Below are 23,326 nucleotides of genomic sequence, written 5' to 3'. Positions count from 1 at the left end.
TTGTTGCACATACTCAATATAATCAGTGGTGGTGGTGTTTAATAAAAGAAATATAATATTCTATCACAAAATGCAACAATAGTATTGGTTTTTAACACATATTCAACTGATTGGTGTGGAACTTACATTTTGGGGTTTTTTTGACAATAGAGATTTGGTTCTCATCCACTATTATTATAAAACATAACTGGTTTAATATAATTTAAATATGTGAGCGCACGCCAGGTAAATTGTATCAATCTTATAATTAGAAAGATTATTTCCCGTCGTTAATAACAATGACTGGCTGCCACGCACTGTTCTTGCTATTGAGTCCTTAATTTATGGACCGGCCTTTAAAACTCACCCAGGCTTGGTTTGGTTTAAATAATGGACGAGAACCACAGATCTAATGTCAAACCATATATAACTTATTCGAACTTTTTGAACTTCTCATCATCCTAAAATGATCCGCCTGAATTTGGATTACAAAACCTTCTACGGAATAGCGGGCAACCGAGGTTGAAACGTATAGGACTTGTGACGTAGGAATGGGGTTTGGCACTAGTTTTTCTAATATGCATGTTAAGTAGTGGTATTTCCGACTTACCTTGCATGAGTGCATGCTTTTTGCTGCTTGCTATAATACTTGTTTGTTTGAACATAACTTTGAAGACACAAAATGTTGGGGTCCCCCTCCAAGCTGTGTTGAGGATACAAAGGCTGTGCCAAAGAGCCGCAAGGTGCAAGTTTCATACGGAAGAAATTGTAGATGTTATTAGTGGCTTCCAGTGTACAGCGCTACTGCATATGATGGCGCTATATAAATCAATAATTAATAATAATAATAGTGAAGCACCTTGCCAGCCCTCCCCTGATTTCTACATAGAGAAAGACATTAATAATTGAGCTGCGGTTTGTAAATAAAGCACCCACTGCATTTTATAGTTGCTGCAGCGCAGAATGAGTCCTGAAATTGACTCCATTGCTATGGAACTTTACAATGTCTGCCATTCTGCAGGGAAATATTAGCTCCCAATATCTGCTTGGCATACAGCATATGACTGCGTATTACTGCGTATTACTGCATATGACTGCATATGACTGCATATTACTGCGTATTACTGCATATAACTGCGTATTACTGCATATTACTGCATAGCTATTGTCAATAATAGCACTCTGTACATCTTTTGCATGCAAAATCAATGAAATCGTTCAAGGACATTGATTTATTTTATTTGAGGACTAGATATTGCTGCCTTTAACGCTACTTACCCTTTTAGAACCAAAGAGGACAGCGATGCATTCAAACAATGTGTTGCTAACTCTTATGGCAATAAAAGACTAAGCGGAGAAGACAAGCTGCTTCGTGGCTCTGTCGCTTAGACCTTCCAATAACATGGCCTATTGCTCTTTACGGGTCATCAGCTTATCAGCTAAGCGGATCCTATATGCCTAGAATATTAAACATTTGATTCGGTTTCGTGCCCCAACCTACTGAGAAATGATACTACATGATGATAGTAAATTGGGTCTGTTACATAGTTTATTGAGACTTTGTTCCACTGCTATATAAAAATATATATATGTATAACACTTGGATCCCATGTCGATGCATATAGAATATCCCCAACCTTTCCCACTTTTTTCGGTTTTTTTTACACTTGTTAACAATGGTTGATATGAATTCCAGGGAGAGCTGGAAAAACAGCTACTTCAGGCCAACCCAATCCTTGAAGCTTTCGGTAACGCCAAAACTGTGAAGAATGACAACTCTTCAAGATTTGTAAGTAACACAAATGTCTTGTATACGCAAAATGAAGTTTAGCAGAGTGTAGCCTACAGACAGAACATGGCCGACGGGTTTGAGATGAAGATATCTTGAAGCATGCACCTAACGTTCACACTGTGTATATTTCCGGTTTTATCGGTAGATATTTTTGTAAAGCCAGCATTTTTGTTTAGATGTTGTTTATTTTAAACAAATTAATACGTAGATCAGTCGGAGCTAAATTAAAAAGATACTCCAGTGCCTTCTGCAGCCCCACCAACATAGAATGCACCTTAAAGGACTTTAAGATGCATTCTTCAGCTGAAAAGCCCTCTTGCCTTTAGGAGATCCTGCAGATCCACTGCCGCCTCCATTATTTAATTCCCTGCCACTCATTGACTCTTCCCATGCTCCTGGGGGTCTCATTAGACCCCCTGAAACCCTCACGCACTGGAGTATACAGGTAAGCAGGCGCTGTGATTGGCCAAACATATCTCATGGAAGCAAATGACAGGGGGTAAAGTTGTTATTATTTAAGTAAAACTACAAGTAGCAGTAAAAGAAATATTTAAACCATAGTCCTTCGCTAGCAGGATCCTGGCATCCCTACCGGTGTTGTATTTTTTATGTTTTGTTTCACTTTATATTGCCGTTAAATCTTCAGGACACAATAGCATTCATCTCACTCCTAATTTTCCAATTGTCCTTTTTTTTAATGTTTAGGGTAAATTTATTCGGATCAACTTTGATGTGACCGGCTACATTGTTGGAGCCAACATAGAAACCTGTATCCTTTTCCGTTAACTGCAGAAGCGAGCTCGAGGTCCCAGATAAACAGATCCGCGCTTATGTCTAATTAAGGGAAATACCCACAAGAGAAATCCAAACAAAAGGAAACTTGAATATTGTTTATAGAGACACGAAATTTCCTTTTCTTCAGCAGAAACTGGTACTCAACCCCTTTAATAATGAGGGAGCGGACAAAAACATTGACAAACTGTTAACAGAAGTGGAAATGCATACATTTATTAAATTCTGCTCACATTTACATTACATCATACGGTCTAGTATCAGGAACATAATTTGTGACCTCAAATATTTAATTAGATTTTCCTTTGAAGAAACCTCCTCGTCTGCTGTGCTTTAGAGGCTAAGGACGAATACTATATTTTGGAATGCATGTTAATGCCCCTCATTAGTGTAATTAAATACAGTTAACATAAAATTATAGAAAAATAACAGATAAAATATAAAATGAATTACCTGACGTATGAGGCATGATTCGCTTTCTTCCGGTATTTTCAGAAAGCTACGGATCAGCTTTGGTACCTAAAAGCTGAACATGAAAACGAGAAGCTGGTAGGCTTTAGCTTTGATGATTTGCTTACAGCTCAGCAAGCTTAATGCAAGCTCATTGACATTAGTACGACCTATGGGTTCTGTCTAGCCTAGCAGCTCTTGGGAAAGCACTGAGATCACTTTTCCAGCTCGCCAGTTGATGAGTTATTCCTGCAAATAAACTCGATTACAGTTTAATGTTTCATGGAAATATCAATTATTAACATCGCAGTAATGGTACGGTTCATATAAGGGTATTATAATTTCCCACATCATATCCACATTAGCCCTAGGGATCTTTAAATCCTTTTCCATTGCATGAGTGTTTAGTTCTTTAACAGCCAAACAGATTTGCTTGAAAAATCCCGTGCTATCAGACAAGCAAAAGACGAAAGAACCTTTCACATCTTTTACTATATGATCGCTGGTTCCAAGCCTGCATGGAGAGGTGGGTGCGATATATTGACGATATACAGAACAACATTGGTTTCCTGAACTCTAACTTATTGATGCCTCTTCTACGACTGTACATATAGCTTTGTGCTGTGTGTGAGAGTGTTTGAAAGATGAGATAAAAGGACATCTGTTTTATTATTGCTGGGGTTACATGTAAAATATTAAATTTTTGGGTAGATTTACCCATTAGACATAATATTTCATATTGTCAGCATAGAAAAGGCAACTATCATATTAGTGGATTATATGACCCTTATTATCAATCTTCAATATCTTGATTCTTAATCCGATTTTATGTAGTTTCAGTAGTTTGCTCAGAACCTTGTATGTTGTGTCCTCATCATGAACACACATTACCCATATTTCAAGTTCCATCATCCATACGGGATTATTTTCTCTCTTTATATGATATGCATGTTTTCTCTCCATTTTCAGAGGAGCTGCTGCTCGAAGGCTTCGGAAACTACACATTCTTATCCCATGGCTACGTACCGGTTCCTGGACAAGATGATGGAGAAATGTTTCTAGAAACATTGGAAGCCATGGCTATCATGGGTTTCACTGAAGATGAACAGCTATGTAAGAACCGTGACACAGTAATGCTAGAGAACTATCATTTTCAAAAGATTTAGTGTTATAGACTAGCGCACGGCCAATGCCCTCCTTACAAATACATAAACAGCTTTTCAAACAGTTAAAAGAAGGATCGCAGAAGGTTAGAATACATTTTCCATTTCATTGCTGTCGGATAAAACCACAATTTAAAGAGATTTGCCTTAAGTTCAGATATTGTTGGATATGCAGAGCAGTTTCTGTTCCTGTTCTAAGATTTGGTGTTGCTTGTTTTTTGTTAGCATTTGTTGACTTTTATGTTGCTTTCCTTATTAAGTCTTGTTAATGCAAAGAAACATTGATACATATTTGATACAAAGTACTCTATATAGTAATAACGAGGTGACCCAAGTTTAACTTGCTATTACGGTACTTCCGTCATGTTACTTCCGTGAAACTACCATATAAATAGCTGGTATAAAATATTCTTCATGTGTTTTGCCCTGTTTTGCCCTAAAATTATGCAATTTAGAAAGCCTATTATTTAAATATAAAATATCAAAATAATGTACATTATATACTATTATGTGTAGAATCGTGACCGTGTAACCGAAACAATAGGTTCACAGATCTCAAGCACCCAAAATATTTCATGATGTAAGCTGAAATGAAGTATTTCTACCAGTGCGTTAAATTACACTTGGTCATTGCCCTTTGAAGTATCCGAAATCTCCAATTAAAATAATCTCGTTCAGCTAAAGCACTCATCCTTAATATCATCCCTGGCATGTTCTTATAGAAGCATTAACTGTTTCACTGCCTGTACGGCCAGAACCGAACTTTCACAAAATGTCGAATATGAAAAAAAGACATTTTATGCGGTGTAAACATTGTTTTTTGTAAGTATTGTCCTTGTCTCTGCTCTTTAACACAGAAAAGCCAATCCGATAGAGGGTCACAATTTGGGGTAGGACAGTCAGACAATGTAAGGGCAGGATATAAACCGGCATAATATGTGTCCGGCTTGGGAGCTCCCATCATCTTATTATACTGAATATTTTTTTGATAGCATTGTTTTGTATAAAGTTCTAAAATGGTGAAATAATAGGATCTGGCACCAACCTTCTCACAGGCCACGGTGCTGGTAACATTTAGTCCAGGTGGGCAACCCCGATAAGTAGCCTAGTAGCATGGCAGCCTAAACTTATTTGACAGTCAATACACTCAATGTACTCTTTCCAACCTCATGCAACACAAATACACCAAAAGAGACTGCATAGAAAACCCATAAAAGGAACATAGCAGGGGTCCAGTCGTAGTGTACGCTACACACCCTGGTGGCTTTATTTGGAACTGCAATTCTGTATATCTTGCATAAAAACATGTAGTTTAATGATTTTTTTTTAAGTCTGATGCCAGTACTCAGGCTGGGATATCCAAAACATTTACTGTTTGCAGCCCTTGAGGACTGGAGGTGTGCACCCCTAGTTATAAGATAATTGGATATTGTTTATCACGAATTGTTGGTGTGTATTGGTTTAATCATCAGATTTAGGCTGCCGGCCCACGTTGATATATCCCTGCTTATATTACAGCCATGATGAAGGTGGTATCCTCCGTTCTGCAACTTGGTAACATCGTCTTCAAGAAGGAAAGGAACACAGACCAAGCCTCTATGCCAGACGACACCGGTATGTTTGTCAAACACGTCTGATCATTTTCCACTGATATAACGAGGATGTTCTGGATCTTTTCTATAGTATGTCTTCTACAAAATATTAGTTATATATTACATGTATTCTTTTAGTGACAGGGAACTCACATTTTAATGTCATATTAAATATGCAACCAAGATAATGTATGTTTATCATTATTAGGATAATTTTTTAACAGTCTCACAGTAGCTGGTTTGCATGTAAACGAACGGGAAAATCATATTTTCTTCTTTTTTTCTTTTTTAAGCTGCTCAAAAAGTTTGCCACCTTATGGGAATAAATGTGACAGATTTCACAAGAGCCATCCTTACTCCCCGTATCAAGGTGGGAAGGGACCTTGTACAAAAAGCCCAAACAAAAGAACAAGTAAGTATATATATTGTTTCCACTGTTTGCAGTTGGACTGTGTATACGCTAAAACAATCAATCAACCAATATTTGTCTATGAATCCACTATACAGCAAACACACACACTATTCCAGTTTTTTTTTTCCATTGGTCACTTTGACCAGTAATATTCAGTAATGTATGTACATTAAAGAATAAAAACAAACAATAACACTGAATATTTAAAATATACTTGGATTTTTTTTTATTAATTAACTTGGATTAAGTTGAATAATTGTTGCCGTCTTAAAAGTGTTAAGGCATTAACAGGGCCACTAGATACGTACTGCTATTTTATTGGTAGACCAGAATATGTAGACATATTGTTTGCATGTAAAATATAATTCTAAGTTAAGTGTGATAGGATGGATACAACGCCTGGCATCTCAACTTGCTATCTGTCTCATTCTCGCTTTGCAAAGGCTGACTTCGCAATTGAAGCTTTAGCAAAAGCCACCTACGAACGTCTCTTCCTCTGGCTGCTTAGTCGCGTCAACAAAGCCCTGGACAAGACAAAGCGGCAAGGGGCGTCTTTTCTGGGCATCCTCGACATTGCTGGCTTTGAAATCTTTGAGGCAAGTAAAATTGATAAATTGCCTTCTCTTTCGTTGGGCCTTTGGCTACCAGTTGTGTTTCAACTCTCCTTCCAACATAAGCGGTGACCTAAATGATTACATGCACCCCTGATACTAATCCGATATTCTGCATCATTTTAGGTCAATTCATTTGAGCAGCTGTGCATCAACTACACCAACGAAAAGCTCCAACAACTATTCAACCACACCATGTTCATCTTGGAGCAGGAAGAATACAAAAGGGAGGGCATTGAGTGGAACTTTATTGATTTCGGTCTTGATCTTCAACCCTGCATAGAACTTATTGAGAGACCTGTAAGTAAATGTATAAAAGCTTTCCTAATAACATATGGAGGGGAGGAATAAATTTGTTGCTGACCTTTTACATATTCTTAATAAAGCAGGAGAACAGTCTATTCTTTTTTTTAAAAATTTGTAATAGAAAGAAGGCACGGTCCATTTCCAGTGTTAATGGCAAAGTATAAAAATGCTGTTTTACTAAAATGTTTTCAAAATGAAAATATTTTGGGACAATACCCTAATATATTATTTTTTTGCTCAGAAAGCTTTAACGTTAAGACATATGGATTAGACTGGTATAGATTTGTATTGCCCAGAGTAACTTGACTATGGGTAAGGTGTGACCCTCGAGATTTCCATTCTGCCGGAAAAAAACTATTTGGTTTAGACAACACTGATATTGTGTATTTGTTTTCAGAATAACCCACCAGGTGTCTTGGCTCTCCTGGATGAAGAATGTTGGTTCCCAAAAGCCACAGATGTCTCTTTTGTTGAGAAGTTGATGCAGGAACAAGGAAACCACATCAAGTTCCAAAAACCAAAACAACTGAAGGACAAAACCATATTCACATTAGTACATTATGCAGGAAAGGTAATGTGTCCTGTCTAGAAGAATACACATTAGGAAGGCTTATCTTTTCTTTGGGACGCTAAATAAGCTGTCATGTATTTGGCTTGTACAGGTGGACTACAACGCCACTAACTGGCTGACCAAAAACATGGATCCACTGAACGACAATGTGACCTCCTTATTGAACCAGTCGTCTGATAAATTTGTTGCAGATCTGTGGAAAGATGGTATGAACGGGTTACCAATTTAAAGGGCAGTTATTTATGACTCTCCTTATTTTCTAAATTTCGTAACTCTTTAGATTTCATCTACTACTGAAGCATTAGTTTAAACAATATGACAACTAAGCTCTGGACTTTCTATGAGTGGGGTTGGGACCCTTCTAAACGAGTGATTATTACTTTCCTCTGATAGTTGACCGTATTGTTGGATTGGATCAGATGGCCAAAATGACAGAAAGCTCTCTCCCAAGTGCCTCAAAAACCAAAAAAGGCATGTTCCGTACCGTTGGGCAACTCTACAAGGAGCAGCTGGCCAAACTGATGACAACGTTGAGAAACACAAATCCCAACTTTGTCCGTTGTATCATCCCAAATCACGAAAAACGGGTAAATAAAATTGTGATTAATTTGTAGAATTCAGTTTTTAGAGGTAGATGTACAGTACTGAGATTATTTTTAGGCCGAAACATCTTATCCACCAAAAATTTAAATATATATTTTTGATTTTCATTGATTGTTGTAAGTAAATGAAAACATATATAAAATGTATATCTACTTATATCTGTATTGCTACTTAATAAGTGCCTTAGAATCATACTAAGTTAGTTTTGCCATAAATGTAAGGATTTGGAAAAAGTCACAAAGAAGATGGTGTGTCATCTTGTTGTCTGTCTCAATGTCTTTTACAATATTGTCCCTTTAGTCAGGAAAACTTGATGCCCACCTTGTGCTGGAACAGTTAAGATGCAATGGTGTCTTGGAAGGGATCAGAATTTGTCGTCAAGGATTCCCTAACAGAATTTTGTTCCAGGAGTTCCGCCAGCGGTAAGACAGCTAATGTTCTAGAACTAAAATCATCGCCCTAGACTTAGGACGCAGAAATGGTAAACCTGTCCACCCTTTCCTACAGATATGAAATCCTTGCAGCAGGTTCAATTCCTAAAGGATTTATGGACGGTAAACAAGCTTCTGTACTAATGGTAAGTGAAACATCTTAAATTGTAAGCGCGTTCTTGTTTAAGATATACGTCGATGCCGTATGGGTTTAACTTCCCTTTATACATAGTTATCAGAAAATAAACATATTCATTAAGGCTCTAATATTAGCTACTAAGGGAAAGTTTGGCACAACTCGAGTCTGGGACACAACATACTGTATCTCTTTCCATATGTGTAACTGATCAAAGCCCTGCTTTACTCACACACATTAGGCCCATTATTTTCTTTAGAGGACATTGATTAATGGTATATGTTACCAAACACTCTGCTCTAGACTGGCGCATCTGTAACAGGGCTGATTAACTGATCTGCGGGGCCCTGATCTTTAGCTACCTGTGTAAAACTACATTAAAATCATTATTTTGTGGTTTTTCCAGATCAAAGCTTTAGAACTTGACCCAAATCTGTACAGGGTCGGCCAAAGTAAAATCTTCTTCAGGACTGGCGTCCTGGCCCATCTGGAAGAGGAGAGAGACTTGAAGATCACAGATATCATCATTGCTTTCCAAGCTCAAAGTCGTGGTTACCTTGCACGAAAGTATGTACTAACGTGAAAAAATGGCTTTACGTATTTAACAAATTCTTCTTGTGTCTCGGAACGGTACAAAGTAACCTGCTGCCAGGGAGCTTGGCTTAACAGAACAAACATATTTAGAGATTTAATCTGCTCATTTAATAGAGCTCTCCTCCATTTGAAGTTGTATGCGTGTGAACATTAAACCTGATTTTTAATGCTGTTTGAAACTTTTTAGGGCTTTTGCAAAGAGACAGCAGCAACTGACCGCAATGAAGGTGATACAAAGAAACTGCGCAGCTTATCTGAAGCTCAGAAACTGGCAGTGGTGGAGACTCTTCACAAAGGTGAGCATATTTACACACAGTAACTAAGCTGTGTAATTGATCAGTATTTTAAAGATTTGCTCTTTAAACTAACATCTGATGTGCTAATAGGTAAAGCCTCTTCTCCAAGTGACCCGTCAAGAAGAAGAAATGCAGCTGAAAGATGAAGAGCTTCAAAGGGTTAATGAAAAATTCCACAGAACAGAGATTGAATTGAAGGAGATTCAAATGAAACACATCCAGGTATCTTATGGGCTGAGAGGAAAAACAAGAGACAAAGGAATCCCGTAGTTTTCTAAAATATCTATGTATTGGCTCATAAAAAAATATCATGATGGAAGATAAGATCCAGTCTGTCACTAGTTCAGTAAATCATTTTAGGGTCCATGGTTGGATTTATATCTTGAGGTATTACTAGGTTTGACACATCATCCACCTATAAAGAAAAGTTAGACAGTGGCCATAGACATGAAGGAACTGTGTGATACATGGTCAGAAAGGCACAGGGGATCTGGAACATATGCTAGGTGGTCTATCTTGCAACCACCCCATTTTATTTACTTCGTGGCATCCCCCTTCCCTCAAAAAAAGACCGTAGGTAACTCTCTGTCACCTTAGTGAGGTAAGGCGGTGTCACTAGACAAGTAGAATAATATACTTATTGTCCTATCTCCTCTTTTACAAACGTACATCAAACATAACGGGAATTGCATTTTGTGTCTTGTAGTTAACAGAAGAGAGGAATAACCTTCAGGAACAGCTTCAGGCTGAGACCGAGCTGTTCGCAGAGGCAGAGGAGATGCGCATACGCCTAGAAGCCAAGAAACAGGAGCTAGAAGAGATTCTCCATGAAATGGAAGCCCGCATTGAAGAAGAGGAAGAACGTGGACAACAGCTTCAAGGAGAAAAGAAAAAGATGTTGCAGCAGATGCAGGTACTTATTCAGTGTCCATTTCTACTCATGGACACCACTCAAGGTAGAAAACGTTCCATTGCTTTCTATGGATGAACTGTAAATATTACCGAGGTTCACTTGTACATTTATGTTTTATTACCTGGGCTCCAATAACAGCAGTCAATAATATAGGAAAAGAAAACTTAATATATTTGTTTTTTCCAATTCTAATTTGCCCAAGTGCTTAATTGATGTCACAGACTGGGTGCCTCTAGGTCTTTAGGAGCTCTAAGCAAACAGATTTAGGGGGACTATTTCTAGCAATAAAAAGAATATTTACAGATAGTTAGGTACTCAATAATTATGATCATCACACCACCTCTGCTCACAGATATCCAGGGCTAGATGTCGAAAAACTTTAAAAATTAAAACATCTACGTGGAACGCAGACCTTACCATCTCTTATTTCTTTTACGATACAAACAAAGGGAGATAAATCTCTCTTTGGTTCTCTGATACCCTAAAGGGCAATGAATTTCTCTGGAAGAATTCAGACGTTTTAACATGTTTTGCAATCTTTAAAGGACCTTGAGGAACAGCTAGAGGAAGAGGAGACAGCCAGACAAAAACTACAACTGGAGAAGGTGACAGCTGAGGCCAAGATAAAGAAATTGGAAGATGACATTCTTGTAATGGACGACCATAACAACAAGCTAGTAAAGGTAACGGCAACGAACAAACATTGATGCTCACCAACCCAGATTTCCATGGCATTTCTCCCTATGGCGTGCAGCCTCCTAAGGCAAAGCACTGAGAATTGATGTCATATGCAGATATAACATCATAGTCAGAAGAACTGGTTCAAGTTTTGGAAGTTGCTTCATTAGACACCCTTGTACCCATTGATGGAGTAGCTAATTTAAAATAGTCCACATACTTTAAGTTCTATTAATTGAGGGGGCTGTGACCTTTCTACTTTCTGGCGAGTACGCTGTTGATTACAATAGAAAGAAAATCATATTGAGTATTTAATAGCAATAACAACAAGAAAATCATTGACAATATCAAACCCAATCAGAAGAAACACAGTGTTAGAGTAAAATGTGTTTATGTTTCAGGAAAGGAAACTCCTTGAAGAAAGAGTGAACGACCTCACAACAAATTTGGCTGAGGAGGAAGAAAAAGCAAAGAATCTGACCAAACTGAAAAACAAGCATGAATCTATGATCTCAGAACTGGAAGGTATGGCTTAACTGAAGGATAAATTCATTCATGCATGGAAAAGGATAATAGATGAAAGGCTATCTGAGATTTTAAAGCACATAGAAAATTTGGGGACAACCAGATGGGCCAATACTTTATTCTCTCCCTTCACATTATATTTTTCTTAGTGTGCAGTGATAATGAATAGCGTGGCTGTATTGTTCTCTAATCTGACTGCCTGGCTTTTCAGTACGTCTAAAGAAAGAAGAGAAGAGCCGGCAAGAGCTGGAGAAGATGAAGAGGAAGCTTGAAGGAGAATCAAGTGATCTTCATGAACAGATTGCAGATCTGCAAGCACAGATAGCTGAACTAAAGTTACAGTTGGCCAAAAAAGAAGAGGAGCTGCAGGCTGCACTTGCCAAGTAATAACCTAGCATTATATGTAATATGAAACAGCTTGATATATCTGTTATTCATGTGATTAAGGGAAGAAACATTACTAAGGGGATGTGAATATATCTTTTGCATAGGTATTTTGATGATGTTATACCCTGGCATGCTTAGTCACTGATATACTTTACTAGCTGAATGTAAAGGGATGTTGATGCCCGAGAAGACTTTACTTCTGCCTCACCCTGGACTGGACATACACCACCTACTATAATTACACATCTGTTTACTGGAGTAACGGTGTAAAAAGAACCGGTTACAGAGGTCAAGAAGATTCTGAGTTTTCATTCATTGTTTGGTTTATCATGTGTATCTTTCAGGCTTGAAGATGAACTTGCTCAGAAAAATAACGCCCTGAAGAAAATCCGTGAGCTGGAAGCCCATATTTCCGACCTGCAGGAAGACTTGGAGTCCGAAAGAGCAGCAAGAAATAAGGCCGAAAAATTAAAGAGGGACTTGGGAGAGGAGCTAGAGGCCCTAAAAACAGAGTTGGAAGACACCCTTGACAGTACAGCTACTCAGCAAGAGCTACGGTATGTTCGTTACATTTCTGGGAAACGTGGCTTTTTGGCTGTGCCCAACCTGCTTCTTGTAGGGGAGAAAATATTTCTACCAAGCTGTTTGATTGCCAGACTTCACCCATTTCCAAGTCTACGTACTAATACGTCCATGTGAAGGAAAACCTGTAAACCAATGGTCGCAGAAAAATGTACAGATGATATTGACCATGTGTCTATTTTACTTTGTTAACGTGGTAATTAAGCAATTAGGGGGTTATGTATAAAAATGATCCGAGCATAAATTGTAATCATTTCAATATCCAAAGTTGAATTCCATAGGTGAATCTGTACACTTTATGTAATCGAAATATATGCAATAAAAATTATACTCTTATTTGATTCCAGAGCAAAGAGGGAACAAGAAGTAACCGTACTGAAGAGGGCACTGGATGAAGAGACAAGAACACACGAGGCTCAGGTCCAGGAGATGAGACAGAAACACACTCAGGCCGTAGAAGAATTAACAGAGCAACTGGAACAAGTGAAGAGGGTAACTAACCACGATGACCACCAGCAGTGAGCATTGTATAAGACTGCAAGGCAGACATACTGATTTGTAAGCATTGCCTTCCTGCAGGTGAAAGTCAACTTGGAAAAGAGCAAGCAGGGTTTGGAAAAAGAAAATTCAGAGCTCACAGTGGAAATCAGATCATTAAATCAGGCCAAACAAGAGGTTGAACACAAGAAGAAGAAGCTTGAAGTGCAGCTGCAGGAGCTCCAGTCTAAATATACCGATGGAGAACGCGCCAGGAATGAACTCACAGAGAAAGTGCACAGAGTCCAGGTGAAGAACTATTCTTATATTCTGTTCACTGAAATAGTAGTATACAGACTGTGTGCATTCACTGGTCCAGCATAGATTAAGAATTAGATGTCTTGGATTCATATATATACACACCATATAGATATATATATATTATACATATAAACATACACACAGACTGTTTCTACGGTGCCTCACATAACTATTATTAATAGTTAATATTATTAACACACCCCTGCTGCATAATGTTATATATTTTCTTTATATTTTATACAATGAATAATTTAGATAATAAATATTAGCTCGGATAATATGTTGGATTATTATTCACTAGGTTATTTGAAACCTTTAACATGTGAGCTTTCATGTCTAGGTGGAATTGGACAATGTTACTGTCTTACTCAGTGAAGCAGAAACTAAGTCCATTAAACTTTCCAAAGATGTTGCAAGTTTGGGATCCCAGCTCCAGGACACTCAGGCAAGTTATTTGTATAATTTTATATCTATAGAACTTTCTTTATTATATGTTTTAATCATAATGAGTAAAGAAGAATAATTATTCCCTGTATGTTTCTTTAGGAGTTGCTCCAGGAAGAGACCAGGCAGAAGCTTAATGTGGCTACCAAGCTCCGTCAGGTAGAGGATGAGAAGAATAGTATCCAGGAGCAGTTAGATGAGGAAATGGAAGCCAAACAGAATCTGGAACGTCACATCTCCACACTCAACATCCAGGTAAGGATGAGAATTCAGAAAGCCCAGAGCCACGTGGGCAAGAAAACTCTTTGGGCATTCTTCAGAGATATACTTAAAAATGTATATACCGTAATAATATATTATACAAAGATTAAATGGTTTGTAAGAAATATTTTGCCATATCATGCTACTTTGTAATTTTAGCTCTCAGACTCAAAGAAGAAATTACAAGAATATGTAAGCACAATTGAGACAATGGAGGAGGGCAAAAAGAAGTTCCAGAGAGATATTGAGGCTATGACCCAGCAGTTTGAGGAGAAAGCCTCTGCATACGATAAACTGGAAAAGACCAAGAACAGGCTACAGCAGGAGTTAGATGACCTTATTGTTGACCTAGATAATCAACGTCAACTTGTGTCCAGCCTGGAGAAGAAACAGAAGAAGTTTGACCAGGTTAGTAGTTACACATTTTGGTGAAAAGCATCATTAGGATGGTAACTACAGACTGGCCGTTAGATTAGTTTTTTACTAGAAGGTGCATTGAGGGTCTAACAATCCATGTTCTCTTCTAGATGCTGGCAGAGGAGAAAAACATCTCTTCAAAATATGCAGATGAAAGAGACAGAGCTGAAGCAGAAGCCAGAGAAAAGGAAACCAAAGCGTTGTCCTTGGCCAGGGCTCTTGATGAAGCTCTGCAAGGTAAAGAAGAGCTTGAGAGAGTGAACAAGTTACTGAAAGCTGAGATGGAAGACTTAGTCAGCTCTAAGGATGATGTGGGCAAGAATGTAAGTAAAATAGTAATTCAGGTTTGGGGAACAAAAACCTTGTATGTCTATGAAAATGTACTCATTGCACATCTTCTGTTTGAAAGTGTCTTAGATCTTAAACTTAAGAACAATAATTTTTAACAATAACAACCATCAAACTTACATTTAAAATACACAGAAATAATGTTTCCATGGGAATTTGTTTTCTACTTAGCTAAATAAATTAAATATTATAATGGTTCAAGATCATGTTCAGCTTAATAAATTAGGTCTCAAGTTGTAGCAACTCAGTACAAAACATATTTTGTAGACATAACTGGTTTGTCGTTTCCCAATTAATCTTTCCTTTTAGGTCCATGATTTGGAGAAGTCCAAGAGAGCTCTGGAACAGCAAGTGGAAGAGATGAAAACACAATTAGAGGAGTTGGAAGATGAGCTTCAAGCCACAGAAGATGCCAAACTTAGACTGGAGGTCAACATGCAAGCCCTGAAAGCACAGTTCGAGAGAGATTTACAAGCCAGGGATGAGCAAAATGAAGAAAAGAGGAGGCAGCTGGTTAAACAGGTAGGAAAAATAACTGGCACATTGCAGAGAGAGTTTTCACAATTTAGGGAAACCGCTTTGAAATATCTAATGGTTACACAATGTACAACAATCCAATTTCTTTTGACTAAAGAAATGTTTACCTTTTCACTTTAAGGTTCACGAATACGAAACAGAACTGGAAGATGAACGTAAACAGAGAACCGTAATAGCCGCTGCCAAGAAGAAGTTAGAAGTTGACCTTAAAGACCTTGAGGGACAGGTGGACTTTGCCAACAAAGGTCGGGATGAAGCCATTAAGCAGCTTAGAAAGTTACAGGTTAGTGGACAAATCCATTCTCCAGATACACAATTCTATGACATACGGCTGGTATTGTGTGGTATGATCAGATCACATAAAACTAACATCAAAGTACTGGGTTTCTTGCACACAGTCTCAAAACTCCACCAGCAAAATTAGAGTTTTGTGCATGAAATACTAAGCTGATTTTAACCTAATTTTGTGTTTTAGGCTCAGATGAAGGACTTCCAGAGAGATCTGGATGATGCACGTGCAGCCCGTGAGGAAATCTTTGCTACTGCAAGAGAAAACGAGAAGAAAGCAAAGAGCTTAGAGGCTGAACTTATCCAACTCCAAGAGGTAACGGTCTAAGCAGTAGCAGGCTTCACTTATACCTTTTGGTAGCGACATGGCGAGTTGAAAATAATACATTTAGACTTACGGTTCCAGTCTAAGATCTATTGCTTCTCTTAGGACCTGGCCGCAGCTGAAAGGGCAAGAAAACAAGCAGAGCTGGAAAAAGAAGAATTGGCAGAGGAACTTGCCGGAAGCGCATCTGGAAAGTAAGTAGGATAAAATGACAAACTACCGATGAGTTCTTTCCAGTACAATCCGCGGCTAAATTCCTTCAAATTCTATTGAAAAAAAAAATATTCTATTTAACGTCACTTCAAAAAAGTATAACTTTAATCACTCGTGGTAACATTATAATGTATGAAAAGCTGCAAAACAATTGACATTGAAACATCTGATGATTGGATATATATTTTTACATTTCCTTAGATCTGCTCTCCAGGATGACAAGCGCCGCCTGGAAGCCAGAATTGCTCAGCTGGAGGAAGAGCTGGAAGAGGAACAAAATAACCTGGAGGGAATGAGTGAGCGTATGAGGAAAGCGGTGCAGCAGGTAAGTATCTGAAGATCTGCCAGGGGCTCTGTTCTATTCAGAAGGGGTTGGCTGGTGTAGACACGGTTCCTCTTCATTTGCAGACGGAGCAAATCACCAATGAACTAGCCACGGAGCGCAGCTCTGCGCAGAAGAACGAGAGCGCAAGACAGCAGCTCGAGAGACAGAACAAGGAACTGAAGAGCAAGCTGCAAGAAATGGAGGGCAGCGTCAAGTCCAAATTCAAGTCCACAATTTCTGCTCTGGAAGCCAAGATTTCACAGCTCGAGGAGCAGCTAGAACAGGAAGCCAGGTATACAGAATGAAATACCTGTACAAAATGCATAGAATGTATTAAAATACTTTTAACGTATAAGAAAAAAAGAGAAGGTTTGCTGTCCTTGTAAGTTTGACTACAATTGGGGTTAATAGCCACCATTATAGTAATTATTTGTTGTTAATATAGTTATTTGTTAATAACTTGCTAATGTCACAAACCTTTAATCATTCCAAGTACATACATGGATAGCAGAAGAGTATAAATATCTACCGTATTCACTATTGGAAGTCATACTTTGGGAGTTAGTGGAACGGATTTGCTGCTTCACTGAGATTGTAATCTTAACACCGAAGGGAGCGTGGGATGCGTTCAAACCTTGTTGATATTTGCCAGAAAATATGTTTAGTAATTCTTGTTGTACATCAAATGAAACGTTTCTCTGTGTTTATTTTTTTTTTTGTTTTTTTTAACAGAGACAAGCAATCATCACTTAAAACACTGCGTCAAAAGGACAAAAAACTTAAGGAAGCCCTATTGCAAGTGGAAGATGAAAGGAAGCAGGCAGAACAATACAAAGATCAGGTAAACTGCTGTAGTAATGTGGTTTGAGGATTTTATATACACTTTGGTACATCACTATTATTATCATTCTGAAAAGAAACTTGTAGTATTGAGGTCTATGTTCTATCTACGTAAGCAGAACATAAAGTAACGTGTGTTTTCATCAAGTGTAATCCTGACCACGTTTTCCTATCTAACATCTTTAGGCCGAGAAAGGAAACGCAAGGCAGAAGCAACTGAAAAGACAGCTGGAGGAGGCAGAAGAGGAATCTCAGCGCATCAACGCCTCCCGCAGGAAACTTCAGCGAGAGCTGGATGAGGCTACTGAGAGTAATGATGCACTGACCAGAGAACTCGGTGCACTAAAGAGCAAACTCAGGTGGGATGATCGAATTTAGTATGAAATACAAATTCTTAACACAGTATGAATGATTATATACACACAATACAGGGGTTTGGGGCTGCATGCTTAAATAGCTGTGAGTGGTCTCGTAGTGGCACTGAACATAAGTATCTAGTTACCCTTATGGGGAACTTGGTCCTACATTGGGGCTAACAAATGATTATCTATAGCACGGTACAACCTTTAAACCTCATGGATTTTATGTTAAAAAATTTTAAAGCAGATATGCAACATATAAAAATATATATATATATATATATATATATATATATATATTCTATTTTTGCAGCACATTTGCCCTTTCCTTAACTGAAAAATAAAACTCGCTAGCAAGGAACTGGCCTCCTCCTCTTGTGCGGAAAACATGAAGTATGGGAGGGTGCTAGGTAAATGTCCAAATTTAAGAAAATTAATATCTAGAACAGCAGGAGTGAAATCTTTTCAGGAAAAGTTTATTTTAACAGGAAGTGAAAATATGAATTATCGCAAGTTCGGTCATTCACCCGATTTGCAAAATAAAAAAAGAATAAATAAATGACTTGGCCGTGGGAACAGAAATAAAGAAAAATCCCCTAAATTAGACTTTTCAAGCAATAGCTGCAACAAGGCATTTAAGGACATTTCTGTTTATTGTTCCCCAGTTTCACCACTTAAAATCCCTTATTAAAACACACTCGGGATTTGTACGTGCCAGAAACCTCTGCCAAATCTCTAGCCAACGTTTTATAATTCTTTCCCTTGTATGGTAAATGTTATTCAGTGTGAGTGCAAATGAAGGATTTATGTCAAAAGAAATCATATAAAAGATTGTTATGTAATAGATAAGATTTTTTTCCCCTTTTTTTCTGGACCTCTTTTTGAAAGACCTTCAGGTCAAGCTTAGCTTTAAAATGTTTCTTGACCTTATGCTGGACTATTTTTTTTTTTTTAAATACCACAATAAGAACTAATCTAGTTGTAGACTCTCAAGCCCCGATAATTATTAAATAAACCCAAACTGGCTGCAGCTTCTTTTGCCGACAATGAAATTATTAACACCACTTAAGGAGAGGTTCTACATGGTCTGCTAAATTTTATAGTTTATTAAATATATGGAGGATATCTTTTGCTGTACTGAATGCTCAAGCCCTTCCCAAGAATAATTCCTTAATTACGTAAAGTTTTCCCTTACTCATATTGTTTAGGGAATGCTTCATTGTCATGTGACGCAAAACAAGGCACCGACAGGCTGTTGCTTCTTTCTATTTTGATTTTACGTGAACCTTTTTTAAACATTTAGTGGAAATAATATAGTCTGCAAACATTTATTTGCTTAACGTGCTAGAGAGGACATTCATGTTTTGTGTAAATGGAGTAATGCCGTTGCATTCTTGACGTGTAAACAGCTGATCTCTGCATTGGGCAATGATTCGTTGCAGTGCTATATATACATATTATATATATATATGGAATAAAAAAGGGGTAGGTAGACAGCACCGCAATAAGACCAGCAGCGACATGCTGCGACAGTCCTACAGATACTTGATCCCAATCAGGAGAACTCAAACTGATCAGAAATACATAGTGAATATTAGTTTGTGATAAAAATGGCTAAAAATGAACGGGGAAGGGGGGGCACTCTTCGAATGGGTGAATTTCTGAGTTTCTGCCAGCATAATGTCAGGGGATAGAAACCACCAAATTTCCACCCACTTGTTATTGTGTCAGCCAGACTTATACATATAAATATATGTTACATATTGCTGTCCATGCTGCCACCTTTAAAGGCCTGAGCCTGGTTTGTGAAACATCCATGTCTATTTTTTGGGAACCAATCTGTCGTTGACTTGTCCGCATATGTGCATTTGTTGTCTCTTGGACCAACGGTACACCGGACACTTTGGCAACAGATTGGCCATATCAGAAGACAATCATAACTGAATTCACATTTGCCCAGACTTCCTTCAGTGAGGTTTATGATATCTGCTAGGTTGGTATGAGGTTATCGTATTATTGTGAGTAAAGTATAACAGCTGCAGAATCTTTTTGTTTCAGAGGGACACAGGATACATCGCAGTGACTAAGCAGGTACCAATGCCTTCAATTTTGCAGCTACCCTGTTCTCCTAAATATATCCATTTTCTCCCTCTACCTTGTTAAAGCAGCATTGTATGCGTTACGTTCTATTTGGCTCATGCTCTGTAGTTCTTTAGAATAGTTGTAATTTGCGAGTCCGATGTAAAGTAGAACGTCTACTATTGGATTTTCCAAATTATGCAACAAAAAAAAGATACATTCAAAGTTCATAAACATGCAATGCTTCTTTAAATTCACACATTTCCTGCAAAATCTGAAGGCTTGGGCATCGTGTATTAATAATAATAAAAAAAACTACCAAAGAAAATATTAAACTAACATTCTCCACCTTCCCAAATACATCAAACAGAAAACACTTAACTAACTTGACCTTACATAACAACTGTTCCGTCATAATAATACGCATGAAAATGTGCATGTAACTATGACATCGTTTAGGGACGGAGAACTGTTTAAGAATAAATAGGCAGACAAATATTAGCAAATATCCCATGGTGCAGAGCTCGGTGACTTTCAATATGGCAGTCAACTCAGCTTGCCAAATTGTAGACCTTAGAGAGCTACCCTAGCCGAGTGCTGTTATCACAAAGTGGAAACCGACTGCCTCTGGAAGCAAACTTATTGTAAGAACTTTAAATTCAGAGCTCTGTGAAATGTGATTACACTGCCAAGAAGTCACAGATAAGCCCAAGATCCCCCTGCACTATGCCAAGAGTCAGGTGGCATTTTGTAAAGCACCACATAGTTGGACTCTGGAAGAGCAGAAACGTGTTGGGCATCTGGTAGCCCAACGCACAAGTTTTGGTTTGGCGAAGGTCAATAAATCTCTCCCTGCCTGACTGCATAAGGACCGCTGTAAAGTTCAAGAGAGGACTAATCATCTGAGGCTGTGTTTTCATGGTTTAGACTATATCTAAAGACTACAGCATGTGATGATATTTAGACAATTCTGTTCTTCCAACTTGGAGGCAGCAGTGAAGAGAGCCCTTTCCTACTTCAGTATGACCGTGTCTACACGCACTACGTGAGGACCATGTAGAGAAGGTTTGTGTGAGATTGGGGCGACCGCAACTGTGAGCCAGGCCTAATCCTCAACATCACTGCTCAACTTCACTAATGCTCTTGTTGCTAAATGAAAGCAATGTCCTAACATCTAGTGGAAAGCCTCTCAAGAAAAGCAGAGACTGTTATAGCATATCTTCATATGATACAATGTATTGCAATCTTACAGTTAATAGTCAAATAGCCCAGATTCACGTGACTCTAGAAGGTTCTACCGTTATGAGGGGAATAACATTGCATTTTATTAACTGCATCGGAAACATCTTTGCATGGTCTACTCAGTAACGCCAGTACTATGTGTAAGAACAGCATGCGGTATACGGTACCTTCAAGAGGTAATCCTATGATTTCAGAATGAGGTATAATCCACCGTCAGTCTGAAAGCATTTGCTCAACACTAATCCACGTCTGTGCCTTTTCCTTCATTCTAGGATTACAATTCCATGACTTTTTATCTTTCTATGTATTACTGTTAGTGCAACAAGTATTTAAAAGGACCCATTGTCAGGCAATAAAAACGATTGTTTTACAGTAAACACTGATAAGCACTACCGTATCTCTATATCCAATGCCAATGAAATGATTTAACTCCACTGCAATACAAACAGAATTTCAAGGCAGATAAGCATTTGGCCTTCCCATTATTTCTGCTGTAAAGACTCAAATCTTAATCGGTCCTTGGTCTTGTTTTAAATATGCCTTTCTTACAGGATACATTTACCAGTGTTCACGCGTATTACTGTGTATTTAATGTGTAAGCAGATATAGATCTTCACACTGTGACTCCCCTACACTCAGTCAGTATATGTTATAGCTTATCAGTGAAACAATCACTCTGAAACCGATAGCCTGGCACCTTTAAAAATTATAATTAAAACTCACCGGGTCAAAATCCAACATTTTCCTAAAACCTCCGGGCCCTGTATTGACTAACACCTTAATACACTGCCCTGCGTATGCATTCAAATTATTGTTTATCCTTCTCTAGACGGGGGAACGAACCATCATCTTTTCCAACTGCCCGACGATCTGCCGGGGGAAGAAGAGCCGTGGATAACGCAGCAGATGGGTCGGAAGAGGACGCCGAAACACGGGACTCAGATTACAACGGAACAAAAGCTAGCGATTAGTTTCTACTTCTTGTCACATCACCTACCTTTGGACTTTTTCACTTGTAGAAATTAGATTATCCTCTTCCGTTCCAGAGAAGCCTGTAACAAAGTGTTGCAAGCTATTCTGGTAAAGAAGGGAATAGTTTACAATGCACCTGCATCCCAGTGGCCCCAACAGCAACAGCAACCGTCCAAGACACAGAACACAAAAGATTGTCAAAAGAAAGCTCACAGACCTATTTAATGCAGAGGCCGTCCGACGCATTTCACAATGGGCCTTGATAAATCAGTATTCTCATCACAAAATTAATAAGGCTGAAACATAACGGTGATAACGTACACGCAGCACACGGACCGTCTGTGTTATTTCATAATACTTTCATGATTTGGGAAAAAGCGTTCTCCTCCCCTTCCGGCTTACGCTCCAATAAATTAAAGCCGCTCTCCCCGTGTGCCATCACCATTTCTTGATTTTTTGTTTTTCCTAAAGTCACTGAAGATTTTTTTTTTTTTTTTAACCTGATACACAAAGTGCCTTTCTGATCACCGGTATTAATTATATTTGTTAATAAAGCCAATGTATTCCACAGTTTACTACTGCACCCTGATTGTGCTGAAGCCACCGTCACTAAGAAATTGATAAAGCACGAGTAGTTTTATAATATTGGCCCTCTGTCTCAGCTACACGTTTTCTAAGGGTATGATGAAAGCCGATATTTGAAGATTTCCTCTGGTTTAGAAGTTGTGGAATCTTGAACAAACCAGTTGTTACTAACCCATATGTAATGAATAAAAAAAAAAAATTGGCTTCTTTAATAAAGTATAATTTAATCGCAACTTACCCGTGTTGTTTATAAGGCAAATTCAATTGAGTAGAAGAAATATAGATTTGTTTTATTTGTGAGATGAAAACTTTTGCATTCTTTTGACCCTGAAAGCTTTAAAAATACATTTTATTGTTAGAAGTTATAATTTACAATTACCAATAAACTAATATAATTCTACCATTTACTGGATTATGTAGATTTTTTTTTATTCACAATGTACTTTAACAGAAACTATATTAACGGGACAATCCAGCCAA

The 23,326-nt window shown here is 38.1% G+C and overlaps 1 protein-coding gene across 3 annotated transcripts in view; it reads left to right on the top strand.

Moving 5' to 3' along the window:
• The window catches only part of MYH11 (myosin heavy chain 11), a 40,825-nt gene extending 17,576 nt beyond the window's left edge, over nucleotides 1-23,249 (top strand). For 2 of the 3 annotated variants that reach the window (XM_053471813.1, XM_053471812.1), the window contains 36 exons: nucleotides 1,676-1,768; nucleotides 2,477-2,540; nucleotides 3,441-3,539; nucleotides 3,983-4,126; nucleotides 5,695-5,790; nucleotides 6,062-6,180; nucleotides 6,624-6,776; nucleotides 6,918-7,091; nucleotides 7,495-7,668; nucleotides 7,760-7,874; nucleotides 8,062-8,255; nucleotides 8,572-8,693; nucleotides 8,779-8,848; nucleotides 9,245-9,405; nucleotides 9,620-9,728; nucleotides 9,819-9,950; nucleotides 10,435-10,641; nucleotides 11,187-11,324; nucleotides 11,721-11,844; nucleotides 12,056-12,227; nucleotides 12,576-12,788; nucleotides 13,161-13,305; nucleotides 13,393-13,599; nucleotides 13,952-14,056; nucleotides 14,158-14,310; nucleotides 14,476-14,724; nucleotides 14,844-15,056; nucleotides 15,391-15,603; nucleotides 15,740-15,901; nucleotides 16,094-16,222; nucleotides 16,337-16,425; nucleotides 16,646-16,769; nucleotides 16,853-17,061; nucleotides 17,502-17,610; nucleotides 17,796-17,968; nucleotides 22,119-23,249. In XM_053471813.1, the coding sequence (XP_053327788.1) occupies nucleotides 1,676-1,768; nucleotides 2,477-2,540; nucleotides 3,441-3,539; nucleotides 3,983-4,126; nucleotides 5,695-5,790; nucleotides 6,062-6,180; nucleotides 6,624-6,776; nucleotides 6,918-7,091; nucleotides 7,495-7,668; nucleotides 7,760-7,874; nucleotides 8,062-8,255; nucleotides 8,572-8,693; nucleotides 8,779-8,848; nucleotides 9,245-9,405; nucleotides 9,620-9,728; nucleotides 9,819-9,950; nucleotides 10,435-10,641; nucleotides 11,187-11,324; nucleotides 11,721-11,844; nucleotides 12,056-12,227; nucleotides 12,576-12,788; nucleotides 13,161-13,305; nucleotides 13,393-13,599; nucleotides 13,952-14,056; nucleotides 14,158-14,310; nucleotides 14,476-14,724; nucleotides 14,844-15,056; nucleotides 15,391-15,603; nucleotides 15,740-15,901; nucleotides 16,094-16,222; nucleotides 16,337-16,425; nucleotides 16,646-16,769; nucleotides 16,853-17,061; nucleotides 17,502-17,610; nucleotides 17,796-17,968; nucleotides 22,119-22,260 (5,295 nt within the window). In that variant the 3' untranslated portion in view covers nucleotides 22,261-23,249. Of the gene's footprint in view, nucleotides 1-1,675; nucleotides 1,769-2,476; nucleotides 2,541-3,440; nucleotides 3,540-3,982; nucleotides 4,127-5,694; nucleotides 5,791-6,061; nucleotides 6,181-6,623; nucleotides 6,777-6,917; nucleotides 7,092-7,494; nucleotides 7,669-7,759; nucleotides 7,875-8,061; nucleotides 8,256-8,571; nucleotides 8,694-8,778; nucleotides 8,849-9,244; nucleotides 9,406-9,619; nucleotides 9,729-9,818; nucleotides 9,951-10,434; nucleotides 10,642-11,186; nucleotides 11,325-11,720; nucleotides 11,845-12,055; nucleotides 12,228-12,575; nucleotides 12,789-13,160; nucleotides 13,306-13,392; nucleotides 13,600-13,951; nucleotides 14,057-14,157; nucleotides 14,311-14,475; nucleotides 14,725-14,843; nucleotides 15,057-15,390; nucleotides 15,604-15,739; nucleotides 15,902-16,093; nucleotides 16,223-16,336; nucleotides 16,426-16,645; nucleotides 16,770-16,852; nucleotides 17,062-17,501; nucleotides 17,611-17,795; nucleotides 17,969-20,026; nucleotides 20,060-22,118 lie in introns of all 3 variants that reach the window. The other variant, XM_053471814.1, reaches the window with a different exon arrangement.
• Nucleotides 23,250-23,326: the final 77 nt, after the last annotated feature.

This window comes from Spea bombifrons, chromosome 7, assembly GCF_027358695.1.
Source record: "Spea bombifrons isolate aSpeBom1 chromosome 7, aSpeBom1.2.pri, whole genome shotgun sequence".
NCBI classification, from domain to species: Eukaryota; Metazoa; Chordata; class Amphibia; order Anura; family Pelobatidae; genus Spea; species Spea bombifrons.
Note: the sequence above shows the minus strand (reverse complement) of the source record. Positions and strands in the feature narration are given on the sequence as shown.